The sequence below is a fragment of the Coffea arabica genome, chromosome 1c (assembly GCF_036785885.1).
Source record: "Coffea arabica cultivar ET-39 chromosome 1c, Coffea Arabica ET-39 HiFi, whole genome shotgun sequence".
NCBI classification, from domain to species: Eukaryota; Viridiplantae; Streptophyta; class Magnoliopsida; order Gentianales; family Rubiaceae; genus Coffea; species Coffea arabica.
Genome location: NC_092310.1, coordinates 58424035 through 58438369, shown reverse-complemented (window position 1 = coordinate 58438369; position 14335 = coordinate 58424035). Strand labels below are relative to the sequence as shown.

General features: G+C 41.6%; 2 protein-coding genes across 5 annotated transcripts; both read left to right on the top strand.

Annotated features, from left to right (window-relative positions):
• The first annotated feature begins 476 nt into the window (after positions 1 to 476).
• On the top strand, positions 477 to 2315 carry LOC140037741 (cytochrome P450 94A2-like). Its single transcript, XM_072082745.1, has one exon. It carries the CDS (start codon positions 623 to 625, stop codon positions 2156 to 2158), a length of 1536 nt encoding a protein of 511 aa, XP_071938846.1. The 5' UTR covers positions 477 to 622; the 3' UTR covers positions 2159 to 2315.
• Positions 2316 to 6256: 3941 nt separating this feature from the next.
• LOC113715382 (transcription factor MTB3) lies at positions 6257 to 9751 on the top strand. Of its 4 annotated transcripts, none has more exons than XR_011841736.1 (3): positions 6257 to 6415; positions 6840 to 8553; positions 9109 to 9751. XR_011841736.1 is itself a non-coding variant. In XM_027239569.2 (2 exons), the coding sequence occupies exon 2, from the start codon at positions 6969 to 6971 to the stop codon at positions 8436 to 8438; it is 1470 nt and encodes a 489-aa protein (XP_027095370.2). In that variant the 5' UTR covers positions 6257 to 6415; positions 6840 to 6968; the 3' UTR covers positions 8439 to 8651. The 4 variants fall into 4 exon arrangements, 2 of the variants coding, with proteins under 2 accessions (XP_027095370.2, XP_071938844.1); XR_011841740.1 differs by having other exon boundaries at positions 9040 to 9751; XM_027239569.2 differs by lacking the exon at positions 9109 to 9751 and having other exon boundaries at positions 6840 to 8651.
• The last annotated feature ends 4584 nt before the right edge of the window (positions 9752 to 14335 follow it).

Here is a 14335-nt window from a genome sequence, read left to right as displayed (position 1 = left end):
TAATTTTTTTTTCAGGATCCATCTTCCGAAAAAAGACAGTTCTTGAATGATATACATATTCTATTATATTTCAAACTATTGTTAAACAGATATTACATTTAAATTTTGTTGGTTCAATTTTTTCACCTTTATTTGTTCACCATTTTATTTTTTTTAATAATGTCAGCACCGTGCGTAGCACGGGTATTCACACTAGTGATGTATTAAGTGAGATGAGATTAGACCTTTTGGACAAAGAAATATTTGCAAAATGTGATTTTTTTTTTCTTTACACCACTGTTCATTTAGAATTTGTGAAATTGTCAAAATTATTAGTCCTGTCATAATACTAACAAAGGTAATTATAATTTTTCAAACGTCAAGAAAAGTGGCTGTAATTGTCAGAAAGCTTGGGGAAGTTTATAACATCATCCTTAATAGTAAGGATAAATATAAGCTCTATCTTGACTTTTAAATCCTCTCATTTTATCCTCTAAAATGGAAAGACACGAGTAAAATTTTCCGTATAAATTAAGGACCACCAATACCAATAGCTGCACCACCATCAGCATATTCTCAAGTCTCGTAAGAGCAAAGCTTTTCTCACTTTCTGTAATCTGCACAGACAACGTATCCATCAACAATGTCGGTCCCTGACCTAGAGTTTTCCACTTCACTTCTTCTTTGCCTCATTCCCCTACTCTGCTTCTTCCTGAAAACTACTCTGACAAACTTCTTCTCATCCAAGGCCGGTAAGCTTCCAAGATCATACCCCTTAATCGGTTCATACTTCGCCATTAAAGCAAACATGCACCGCCGAGCTGAATGGACTGGCGAAATCGTGACCACCTTACCCAACTTGACGTTCACTCTTCGCCGCCCACTTGGCCACAGCCAAGTCTTCACCGCCAACCCCGCCAACGTCCAGCACATACTCAAAACCAACTTCTCAAGTTACCGAAAGGGAGAACTCATGCACGTAACCAACAGAGACTTCCTCGGTGACGGTATCTTCAATATAGACGGAGAAAAATGGAAATTCCAGAGACAAGTATCCAGTCACGAGTTCAACACAAAATCCCTGCGTAAGTTCGTGGAAACAGTAGCGGAAACCGAGCTGTCCGAACGCCTCATCCCAATCTTAACCTCGGCTGCAGCTAATAAAACGGTTCTCGATCTCCAAGACATACTTCAGAGATTTGCTTTTGACAATATTTGCAAAGTAGCATTTGGCTACGACCCTGCATATCTATTACCATCTCTCCCTGAGGCCGAATTCCCCGTGGCTTTTGAAGATGCCACTCGTCTCATTAGCGAACGGCTCAACTCCCCTCTACCGCTAGTCTGGAAAATCAAGCGCGTTTTCAATGTTGGGTCTGAAAAGCAGCTCAAGGAAGCTGTGCGGATAGTTCGTGAATTTGCCAAAGAAGTCGTGAGGGAGAAAAAGCAGGAACTGAGAGAAAAGTCATCAATTGGTTCAGTTGATATTCTATCTCGATTCTTGACCTCTGGCTACTACAACGAAGAATTTGTTACCGATGTAGTGATCAGCTTCATCTTAGCCGGTCGGGATACGACATCCGCTGCGTTAATATGGTTCTTCTGGCTAGTCTTTTGCGACCCACGGGTGGAAAAGGAAATTTTGAGGGAAATCAGAGAGAAATCCGAATCCCCAGTTTATGATGAAGTGAAGGATATGACTTACACACACGCTTCGCTATGCGAAACCATGAGGCTTTATCCGCCGGTGCCGCTGGATACCAAGGTAGCTATGAAGCATGATGTCTTGCCTGACGGGACAGCTGTGAAGAAGGGTACGAAGGTAATATACCATCCCTACGCTATGGGGAGAGTGGAGGCAGTGTGGGGGGAGGACTGGGCGGATTTCAGGCCGGAGAGGTGGCTGGAGGAGGAGGCGGCAGGGGACGGGGAGGGGGAGGGGAAGTGGAAGTTTGTGGCAAGGGATCCTTACACGTATCCGGTTTTTCAGGCGGGGCCCAGAGTGTGTCTGGGGAAGGACATGGCGTTCTTGCAAATGAAGAAGGTGGTGGCTGGTGTATTGCGACGGTTCAGGGTAGTCCCGGCGTTGGAAGAAGGAGAGAAGCCGGTGTTCGTATCGTACTTGACATCCAAGATGAAGGGTGGGTTTCCGGTGAGGATAGAGGAGAGGGTGGAGTAGTCTCGCTGTTTGTTGACTGCTCGCAACTGATCACTAAACTGATTAGACTGTTACGCCGTCAGTTTTACAATTGTATCAGTCATAGTCTTGAGAAATTGGATTGTAATGCAATTGCAGCGAACATTCAAATCCAATTTTGGCATAGAATTTTGATGAACCTTTGTTTCTTGAGGCTAATTTTACGCTTTTTAGTGGTGACTTTTGCTTTTATTTTTCTTTTTTGAGGGAAATAGGCATTGAATACTTCGGTTGATGGTTCAAAACTTGTGAACCGGTGTTTCTTCTCGCCTCGGGTGATAGTTGATGACTTCGCTGATCAACCGACAATCTAGTATAGTTTTTTTTTTTTTTAAAATTTACAATTCTTTTCACCTTATCCTCCAAACTCACTCTTAATATAATATAGCATCCAGTGATTCATTAATTTAAGATTTAAAAAAAATAAAGATGGGTTGCACATTTTTTTTTTATTTTTAAGATTGGTTGTGCATTTGAGTATTTCTTATCCAATACTTAAACTTTGTTTGGATTGCTTGTTTCTGTCGGAAAATATTGTCATTTTTCGTGATCACATTTCCCTATCACCTTTTTCTCTCACATATATCAAATCACTACAGTATTTTTTTCATGAAAAATGACGAAAAATGCAATTCAAACACAACCTTATTGTTCTGATCAACACTCAGATTTCATAAGCGGACATCTCATTTCTTACAATAAGTTGGCCCGTTACGTATGCTAGCGAAATTAGTAGTGCTGGTACATGTACTTGTTTATATGCTGCTAGATGTAGTACTGTATATGTACATGGCCTTAAATTTTTTTTTTTTTTTTGGTAATAATAGGGACTATATATTTGAAGGGCTTAAATCTGATGATGTAGTCCATTACGTGTGTACACAGTTCAATTTTAAATCTGATGATGTAGTCCATTACGTGTGTACACAGTTCAATTACTGCTAGATTTGTTGTTTATATGGGACCAGCGGCAAGCCAACGCCAGGCTTAATTACTTTTAAGCGGCAGCCCATCTACCATCTACCACCTCCAAATCCAAGTATTCTAGAGACCCCGAATGACAATATATGAAGGCACTGAATTAGCACCGGTCGAGACGAATGCGCTCCTCTCTGAAGAGATTCAAGAATAATTCGAAGAGAATTAAATCACCATTGATTCAAGTGGAGACAGGAAAGTCTTGAAGAGGCCATCGAAAGAAAGTAGGAAAATCTAGATTTTAGAATGTAGGCAAAAAAATTTGATCACTTAGGCCACATCCAAGTAGAGTTTTCAAACTCCCTTGATGAATATACATCAATCTGTCCTCTACCTACGATCCAGAACATCTAAGGACCTGTTATTGCCTCAAACTTTTGCAGCCTAAAAGGTCGTAGTCCCTCTAAGAAGTTCATTGTTATGGAAAAGATTTAAACATTAATTAACTATTTCCGCCAGAAATTCTTTACTTTCGATTCTGGACGATGGACTCGTCTCAAAAAATATATGTACTCCAGTGTTAGAAATCTCAAATGTGTCGGCACTCAACTTTTAAAAATACACGAACGAATGAAAAAGTGAAAACATGATACCATATAATTGAACTCAAAGTCTCGGAGATTGTGGATGCTGTTTTTTCCCTCTATGGATAAGATAATATGGGCCATTCTTTTTTTTTTTCCCGGTCTTGAATATTAGTGCCTTATTACGTTTATTACGGCGGATTCCAACAATTGCTATCTCTTGATCAAAATAAATAAATTAATTAATAATTGCCATCACTGAACATAAAATGTTTCATGTATACATTTATATATATATATATATATATATATTTTGTATTTACTTTAGATGGTCATAGTTAATAGTTATGGACGGCGATGAACACACGTCATAATTCTCATTCATTTTTTATGCATGTGTTGCATAGTGGCACTCGAGAAATATTCTCTGCAGGCAAATTCTGATAGAAAAAAAAAACACAAGACACAAATTCAATGCCAGAGAAATATAAACCCAAAAAATGAAAAAAGAAAAGAAAAGAAAAGAAAAGATGTCGGTAGAGAGAGATGAGAGATCCACAAGGATAAGGAAGGGAACCACAAATTGAGCCTCATATAGCCTAAGAAGAAACACTTGGGATTCTCGGTGACATGTTTTCTATGCCAATTCAATGCCACCAATAATATTGCGCTGCTAAGTGTCTTGTTATTAATTACACTTTAATTTTCTAATAATTCAACTTGGCTTGATTTAATACAAATATAAATAATAACAAGACACTTGGCGTAATACTATTGGTGGCATTGGATTGGCATAGAAAACATGTCACCGAAGATCCTAAGTGAGGAAGAAAGCCTCATCATGTTTCGGTCAGAGAAGCGAAGAATAGCTTGACAAAGTTTTTTACGCACATACACGTCATGTCATGACCCGTGGATTTCAACGTGGCATCCGCCTTAGCCTTGCCAAAGGCCGTCCAAGTTTCGAAACCTATTTTAACGCGCAAATAAACGAATGATGCCAAGACTTAATAATTATAAGGGTAAAAAATAAAAAAGTCTCCTGTGGTAAGTTTAATACACAAAAAAAATTTCTTATGATTTCAAAATATATAACACAATACCTCATGCTTTGAACTAAATTGTAAATGTGACGAAATCCGTTAAATTTAACGGAAATGACTTATTGGAACCTAAAAATTTTTTTTTTTTATCAAATATACCTATTCTACCCCTTAACCCTCAATTCTCTCTATTTAGACAATAAAACAAATGATTTTTTTGAACTGTCTTTTACATAATTATATCAGGGTATTTTGGTCATTTTGTCCATTTCCGTTAAGTTTAACGGATTCCGTCACCTTTACAATTTAATTCAAAACATGAGGGGTCGTGTTGTATATTTTGAAATCATTGGAGACTTTTCTGTATATTAGATTTATCACAGGAAATTTTTTTGTTTTTTACCCTAATTATAACAATAGAAACATACACTCCCGTCCAACTTAATGCAAAACCGAGTTGCTTCTAGTTTTAAAATAATGTCGTCCCAATCAAAAGCCATCCGCGATGCTAAGCAGCTTTCAAGGACCGTATATGACGTGTTCTATAACTAACGAGGTATTGTTAAAGCTTATTAAAGTCGTTAGTGTTATGTACTTATGTGTTGCAGTAACCTTCATCCTGGACAAAATAATTGGTCTTGAACGGCGCGCCAGAATTAGTACTCCCTCCGTCCCATTTTGTTAGTCTTGGTTTTTTTTCACACAGATTAAGAAAGTGTAATTAATTTGGTTGGAAACATAAATTTAGATTAATAATTTTCTAAAATACTCTTATGCTAATCACGAAGAGTGCCAATTAATATCAGTTACAGCTAATGGGTTAGTATTGGAAAAACTCAATGTATTCAATGTAGTGGGTTAGTATTTAATAACAATGTATTAATAACAAGATATTTAATAATGGTATTTTAGACAATTTGAAAGATTACTACATTTTTTAATGGGAAAGTGGACTATAATTTGGGACAGACAAAAAAGGAAAACAAGACTATCAAAGTGGGATGGAGGGAATACAAGATATAGTTAATTAATGTATGAAAATGAACAGTTTAAGGGCCAAGTCATATTAATGATGCTTGAGACGGGCACGTTGCAATTAATTCCCTGCATGAAAAGGATGTAGATACAACTCCTTTACCTAAAGGAGGTGGCCATCATATGTTTTGTGGGATGAAAGATTAATCTGGTTCAAATCTTATCCCCCGTAAAATAATTGTCACTTAACGTGACTTCTTTAAAATTCATACGGGTGCATTGGTCGATGGTTGTTCAATCCCCGTCCGTTTCCCGTGATCTTGTTGGATCACCTCTCCCCGGAGTAGATATAAATGTTGACAATAGATTAAAAAACAAAAAGGGATGGAGATACAATATAATACTGTTTGACGGCCCAATTTTACTTGGCCCAAATCTACAAGCTGGACTGGACAGCCTACTTCGCCAGCAGCATAGATAGAGTACCCAGTACGCACAAGTCTCACAGTTTGGATTTGACCGCGGTCCATCCTTTGTCTACGACGGACGGTTGTGCCGTGTGTAACATATAATAATAATAATTAATAAGGCAGGGGGAGTCTGGAGTGGGATTGGGAGATCTACGCAGTCCTCAAAATCACGGACGGACGTTTTGCTGTCCTCAAAATCAGTCACATGAAACACGAGCAGCATCTCACTCGTCTGGTCCCTGTTTCGAGGTAAGTAGTGATTTCTACTCCCACCTTCTGATTCCTCCGCTTCTCTTCTGGTACCTGTTCGCCTTCTTACCTCGTTCGCATTTCTCATGTTTGGATATCCTACGTTTTCAGCGGTTCTTTTTGTCTGCACGGGAACAACTTCCCCAAATCTCACAGATAAAACTCAATAATATGAATCTCCATCTTTGTGGTTTCTTCCTAACGAATAAGTTGTGAAATCGCTAAGCAGACCCTTTTGCTTATTATCCTTTTAAGTTCGTCACAAAAAATTTCAGAGATTTACTTCTTGTACTTGTTTTAATTAAGCCAGCTCACGTTTAGAAACTTTGTGAAGTTGAAACCCACGCGGACCGTTTCAGAGTTTTGGGCTTTTTGTTGTAGGATTAATATATCACACAGTATCATTTGTTTAACTTTTCGACAGCTATTCTGGATCCTGGGGTTGCATCGCGAAATAGTCAGATTTTGAACAAGTTTATGACAATTTTCTGGTTGGGAAGTACCGGAAACTTTAGTGTGAATTAGGTCCAGTTGGTGCGGGGACAGTGCAAGGATGGGGGAGAAATTTTGGTTAATTGAAGAGGACAAGGCTCTGGTTGAAAGTGTGCTGGGCGCCGAAGCCGTTCAATTCTTTGTTTGGTTGGCTTCCAGTAATATATTGTCAGAATTTGCTGCACCTGCTGGGGTTGCAGGAGTTCAGGATGGGCTATCCAAGGTTGTCGAGGGGTCTGATTGGACTTATGCCATTTATTGGCAAGTTTCTACGTCAAAATCTGGGAAATCAGCTTTGATTTGGGGGGATGGGCATTGCAGAGATCCCAGGGGAACCGAGAAGATGGATGGAAATGATTATAGAGATCAAAGATTCGCGGGAGGAGACAGGAGAAAGCAGGCGCTTCAAAAGATTCATGCTTGTTTTGGGGGTGCAGAGGATGATAACGTTGCTGCCAAGTTGGATTCAGTTTCAGAGCTGGAAATGTTTTATCTAACATCCATGTACTATGCATTTCCGTTTGACAAGCCTTCTACACCTTCTCAAGCCTTCAATACCAGCAGAACGATCTGGGTTTCTGATCCACGGAGTTGTTCTGAAAATTATCAATCAAGAGCCAGTCTTGCAAAATCAGCTCGGATTGAGACCGTGGTCTTTGTTCCGTTCAAGTCCGGTGTTGTGGAGATTGGTTCTGGAAAATCACTCTCTGAAGATCCGAATGTTGTTCAAATGGTCAAAACGTCTATCACACCTAATGTCGTGCATCCCAAAACGGCTCCGAAGATATTTGGTCAAGAACTTAGTCTTGGAGGAGGGAAATCAGGTCCAATCAGCATTAGTTTTTCTCCAAAAGTAGAAGATGATTCACTTTTTGTTTCTGACTCGTATGAGTTGCAAGCCTTAGCTGGTTATGGACCTTCCAACGGGTACCGGAGCGATGACGGTGAAGTGAAGCTTTTTCCCCAGAGGAACCAAGGCATTCTCTCTAGTTTGGAGCAAGCCAAGGACGATTCCTTGATGCTGTCCGACGATCGTAGGCCTAGAAAGAGAGGTAGGAAGCCCGCCAATGGCAGGGAAGAACCACTGAATCACGTGGAAGCAGAAAGGCAAAGACGCGAGAAGCTGAACCAGCGATTTTATGCACTGAGAGCTGTTGTCCCAAACATCTCAAAGATGGACAAGGCCTCCTTGCTTGGTGATGCAATTGCATATATTACTGATCTACAGAAAAAGATAAGGATCATGGAAGCTGAGAGAGAGATGGTGAATGACAGGCAAAAGCAGCCTGCTGTGACAGATATTGATCTTCAGGAAAGGCATGAAGATGCAGTTGTACAAGTGAGCTGTCCTTTGGATGTCCACCCTGTTTCTAGAGTTATAAAGGCGATGAGGGAACATCAAATTGTTGCTCAAGAGTCCGATGTTTCTTTGACTGAAAATGGTGAAGTTGTGCACACATTCTCCATCAGGACTCAAGGCGGCGATGCTGAACATTTGAAGGAGAAGCTGACTACAGCTCTTTTCAATTGATCCGTCCGTTCAATTGTACTTTGTGTAATGTGTACCTGATTTGAGTCCGTGCAATCTTTTGTAGTAAGAGGGATTCATGACCTACAGATTGATGAGTCCTCAGTGAAGAGAACAGGTGTGCTTAAATTACTTTCTATTGCAGTTGTATTTGACTCGATGGTATGTGTAATAGTTGAAAATTACTTGTTAATAATTTTAATTCTGTTCGCTCGATTTTTTATTTTTTATTTTTTTTGCATTAAGGTTATCATCCCAATTCAAATTTTTTTGGTGAGAGAGGATTGCGAGATTGCGTTAGATTGGAGATTACGTTATGAATTTGCCTTGGCAATACCATTTATCAATCGAGTCATATTATTCTACAATGGTGAAATATCTTTTGCTGCAGTTAGCAACCCACGCCCAGCCAGCGCCGACTTCTGTTATTATAATTTTTTTTTTCTGGACTATTGTATGCTTTTGAATTACAACATAGCATAATTTAGTAGCATAGAACATAGCATAATTACAACATAGCCATGAAAAAAATTAAGTAGCGAATCAAAGAATGAAATACAAAAACGAAAAAATGTTCATCAGCTTGTTTAATTTCTTCTCGTAGTTAATTACTTGGCCACTTGAGTCGAGGACATTAGCGTGATAAAGTGATGAAGCAGCTTCTTCATAACAGCTTGCGATTAGTGGCCACGCCAGACTGAACCATCTGCTGCGGGTACGCATTGCTGCTCGGTGGCGGCGGCGGCGGTGGTGCAGCCACTGCAACAACGCGGCCTGCGAAGTTCTTCTCACTGATGGTGCTAGCGGCGCATGGCGTGCCACCATTGCCGCCGATGAAACTGCACCCACTCGGCGCTGGAGGGTTAACTTTCCGGGACTGCAGAGATTGTACAAAAAGATGCACCTTTCTAACCATAATGCAATCTTCTTCCGCGCCAAAGATTCTAGTGGCTTCATGTGGTTCGATGCTGATTGCAAGAATTATTAGGGCCATGCAGAACATACAGTTTAGAGTTTTCATCTTGATCTCTCTCTCTCTTTGTTTTTTTGGGTCGGACGTAGAAGCAAATTAAGACAGATTACAGCAGATTGGATAATATTTGGTGGGGGGGTTTAGGGGCAAGACGAGCTACTACTTATATACAAACTACCCTGTTCATTCATGAAGCCATGATGAACGACGTTGTATGACTTGGAATTCTTCTTGCATGGTTATTCGTTAGTTTGATTTTGATCAAAAGCTCTGACTTTTGACCTTACGATACACCTTGAATTTTGAAATTGAATGGGTCCTGCAGATGGAAATTTCTGAGGTACGGCATCCCCAAATGATGGCATTATAGTAGTGCATGGATTATGGAGAGTCGAGACTGGATCAAATTCGTAATAACTAGATAAATAAAACAAGGAAAAAGCGTCTAACTTTCACACGATCCCTATTGAAATTCACAATCAGAATAGGACCGAGTTGGCGGGTCATAGTAGTGAATTGGAAAAATCGTGGTGGATGTGGATCTCATTCATTCATTACTAAATGCTGAAGAAAATGAGTGCCAAAAAAAACGAAAGGAGCCCTGGCTCCTACCTCTCTTTATGTCTCTCAACTAAACTCCTTCATTAAAATGCATCGCCAATTCTTCACCACCAGTCGCTTATATTAGTAGTATCATTTAGTAATTCTGTCCATGCCATGCAGGGTCAAGAGGACAGACCCGTTTAATTCTGTCCATGATTAACTAGCAGTGCTACTGCTATTTTAAAACCTTTACGTGCCCATTTCCAAATCGAGAGAGAGTTTATCAGTTTCTTTATTGCCAAATCAAGACTAGTATTAGCTCATTTTTCCTTGATACTATACTATTTACCAAGTAAAAAGTGACGGCATCATAAATTATATTGACCGCGGCGTTGAGTCCTCCCTAAGCCGCTCTACTTACCCCGCGGGCATGGGAATTCGTTTTGCCTGATAGCCGCCTTCCTCACCAGTATTTTTTTTGACATGTTTATTAACGCACGTCTACGGTGTATCCTCCGTCTATGTTGGGGGTTAGTGGGTCTTAGGGTTTGACTGAAGATTTGAATTAGGGGGCGCCCGGACCGGCGGGGGTCTCCGGTGTTTTTTAGTTAGTGGGGAGGATGGACTTTGTGTTTGTCCGAGCTTCACGCGACGGAATGTTTCAACTTTCAACACAAGAAATGGTATTTAAAATATGAACTTGAATTCAATTCCGCGGCCACGACTCTTCTGCTCAAAGTCCAACGAGCCAAATTCTATGCGCCATACGTTGGATGTCCTAAAGACTCTGCTCCCCGTTTGAATTGCATTCACCGTCATTTTTCTTGTTTCTCTTATGCGCAGGCAGATAGACCAAAGTTGGGCTCTCGGTATTTGTCTTCCACTCGGTAAGCAAATCAAGCCTGTTGAATCTGGAAGCAAACCGGGAACAAGTCTTGGACAGAATGAAGGATGAAACTTCCAGTCAATTTTCCCTGCATTAATTATTAGATTTGATTCATTGTTTTCCATTCCATCCTCTACTCCTACTAACTAATCACTTCATGTCTTAAAACTAAACTAATCCTAGTTATGTTATCAAAGAACCCCACCACCCCATAATAAGATAAAGAAGACTATTATCTCCAACCTGTTTTAGATTGAAAGAAGCTGGACCCTGCAACCAACCTCCTGGATCCTTTACTCAGAGCTTATCCTGTACTGCCTGTGTAACTCTCTGTCTGCTCGTAGTGTAGCATTTTCCATGCGCGTGCTTTTGCAGTTCACATTTATACATGTTGTTCATGTTTATCCAGATCTTTTCCATGCGTGCTTGACGATTCACATACATACATGTTGTTCATGTTTATCCAGATATCTACTCAGCTCAGTCTAGTCTTCACAATAATGACACCAAACTAGTCCTTTTTTCATCTTACTCGCTGCTTTAGCTTCATCTCCATCCCGAACCGTTTCTTTCGCCTGTCTTCTTTCTCTTTCAAAGAAGGGTCTCTCATTTTGTGTGCTTCAGATTTAGATTTATTGGAATTCCTTGAACCGGTTCAAGCTCTGAACTTGCACGGGTACCGTACCAAACATTTATTACCACATCCTTACTATTGCACTGCTTAATTTTCCAGCCGCTTGAGGATGGCAAATTCACCCATTAAGGATTAACAGTACTTGTTGCATTTAATCGCCAAACACAGAATGAATGCTTTCTAATATATTTTTTCACATCCATCTCGAAGTAATTTCCAGCTTCACTAAATAAGAAGTGTTCGTAATACTTATGGAGGATCCTGGAAGACAGTCATTCCCGGAGCTAAACCCTTTCCGAGCTGTGCAAGATAATCTGCACAACAGTTTCCTTCATGGCACGAATGTTCCAAGCAGCATTCCCATTCATAGCCTAGCAACTCCCGGATACCCGCAACCATGTTCCAATATGGACTCTCGTCAGATACATTGTTAATCAGTGTCAAAGCCACCTGCGCGTCTGACTCAACAACCACCCTCCTATACCCTTGCTCCCAAGCTAGTCTTAGTCCCAACAAAATCGCCCAGAGCTCTGGTGTTATATTACTTGAACGCCCCAAATTTGCACTAAACCCCTTAAGCCAACATCCTTGATCATTTCTTATAAGACCTCCAGCACTAGATGCACCTGGATTTCTCGTGACTGCGCCATCGAGATTGAGTTTAACCCATTCCATTGGTGGTTTCCTCCAATTGATGAACTTCATTTGTCGCCCATCCACCAAATTGCAGTCAGCATGTAACTCCTGTACTATCCGAGATTGTTATAAGAGAGTCTCAGGCCAAACTCTGACCTTTCTCAGCACACCTTGGTGCGTGACTTCATTCCGTGCAGACCACACCCAGTAAACCACTTGCTGGAATAACATAGGCTAGTACACTTCCTTCATCCTTCCAATGTCCTTCTTCTCAATATTCCAATCAACCCACTGGATTAGAGATTTAGTATTAAATGTTTGCCAATGCAGAGGGTGGACTAACTTTCTCAAAACATCACTGATCCACCGACAGTCCCTGAGCGCATGGAGCGTAGTTTCCCGCCTCGCTTTGCATAGGTCACATAGCCCAGTAGCATGCAACTGCTTGGCTTGTTTATCTGAATTGGTAAGAAGTTTTTTATGTCTCACAACCCAAAGTAAAAATTGCCATCTACCAGGCCCCCTTAATTTCCACAACTTATCCCAATTAGTATCTATGTGCTCGCTAGCATCATGTTCCCCATCTACCTCATAAGCAGATGCCATTGTAAAGTCTCCATTCGCTGTCAGCCCCCATGATAATCTGTCCTCATTCCCAGCTCCTCCATAGACTTGAACTGCTCGTATGGCTTCCAAATGGTCCTGCTGCAAATAATTCCCAAGGGATCTCCAGTCCCATCCTGTGCCAGTCTAGTAATCACTCACCACCTTGTGGACCTCGTCCTGCGGGAGTTCAGTCAAAATATTCTTGATCAAAGGTTCCCGAGTTATCCGGTAATCCAGCCAGAATTTTATCCTTTTACCATTCCCTAGCCTCCATTTTATTCCTTTCTGTAATAATTTAGCCCCTTCCAATAGGCTCCGCTAGGTATATGATTGTTTACTTCTACCTTTGACCGGGAGCTCATCTCCGCTGCAGACGCCATACTTCCCCTTCAGTACTTTGGCCCATATAGCATCTGGTTGTTTTAAAAACCTCCAACATGTTTTTGCAAGCATGGCTCTATTAACTCTCTTCAATTCTCGAACTCCCAACCCCCCTCTATCCTTAGGTTGTGTAATAGTATTCCAATTGATCAGATGCATTCTCCTTTTCTCAACTTCTTCCCAAATGAAATTCCTAATTTTCTTCTCAATGTCGGCTGAGGGGGTGATTTTTGGTTGGTAACTGGGCCGACCTAAATCAGTCCTCTCTGAGATGAGGTGAGGTGAATTCTTGAATGTCTCACCTCGGATGGAATGGAATGAGGTCGTACGGTCGAAGTGAATGGCGGGGCTTCTCCCTTGTTGGGAGTGTGTGTGGGGTATTTATAGGAGAGTAGAGGACAGGACGGAGGGCTCATGCTAGTGGGACCCATCTTGGCATTACGGCTCTGTCCCCTGTCAGGAGGTCTGACTCTGACACTGTAGCCGCCTGAGTATGATGACGGAGAGTATTGTGCAGGTGCCATTAAGTGCCTCCAGTGCTTTTCAGATAAAGCACTGGTCCCGGGTGATGTCAGGTGGCCTGACATCATCAGCGTGCGGCCGAGGTGGGGGTGCCGAGGTCACCCACACGATAGACTAGGGATCCGGCCGAGCACAGGGGTGATGCTCAAGACGCGGATGAGCTCGGATAAGGGACGAGGTGGTGGTCCCTAGAGGTCATCGGAGGAGGTCGCCCAAAGCCTTACTCGACCTCAGGGGTCATTTGTGGGACTTGACCGTGCTTGAGTGGACGGGAGCAGGGTTCACCTCGGCCAGGCGGTGTTGGCCGAGGTGAGCATCTTCAATAAGCCCCCCAAGCCTCGGGAGCTCGGGGGATTACGAGGTGCCGAGGCTTCATGGTGCCGAAATCATTCAAGATCGGGGTCCTGTAAAGGGCTCCGGAAGACGCGGGGGCGTGACACGTGGGCATGTCAGTTGAAGGGACTTGGAGGGTCAGTTGGCACGTAACCGTCACGTCGTGAAGTAGTGGGACGTTTCGTGCAGAGGGTGTCAGCCGAAAGGACGGGGCATTAATGAAGAGAGAGAAAGACAGAAGGGCAGGTACACAGTATCTTGAATTCGAATCGTTGCCGCCTTTCCGTATTCTGACTGCCTCTTCGGATTCTGGCCCTCCCCTATAAATAGGGGGTCCCTTTCACCGTATGGCCCATCACTTTCTTTCTTCGCTTGTGACTTGCAAA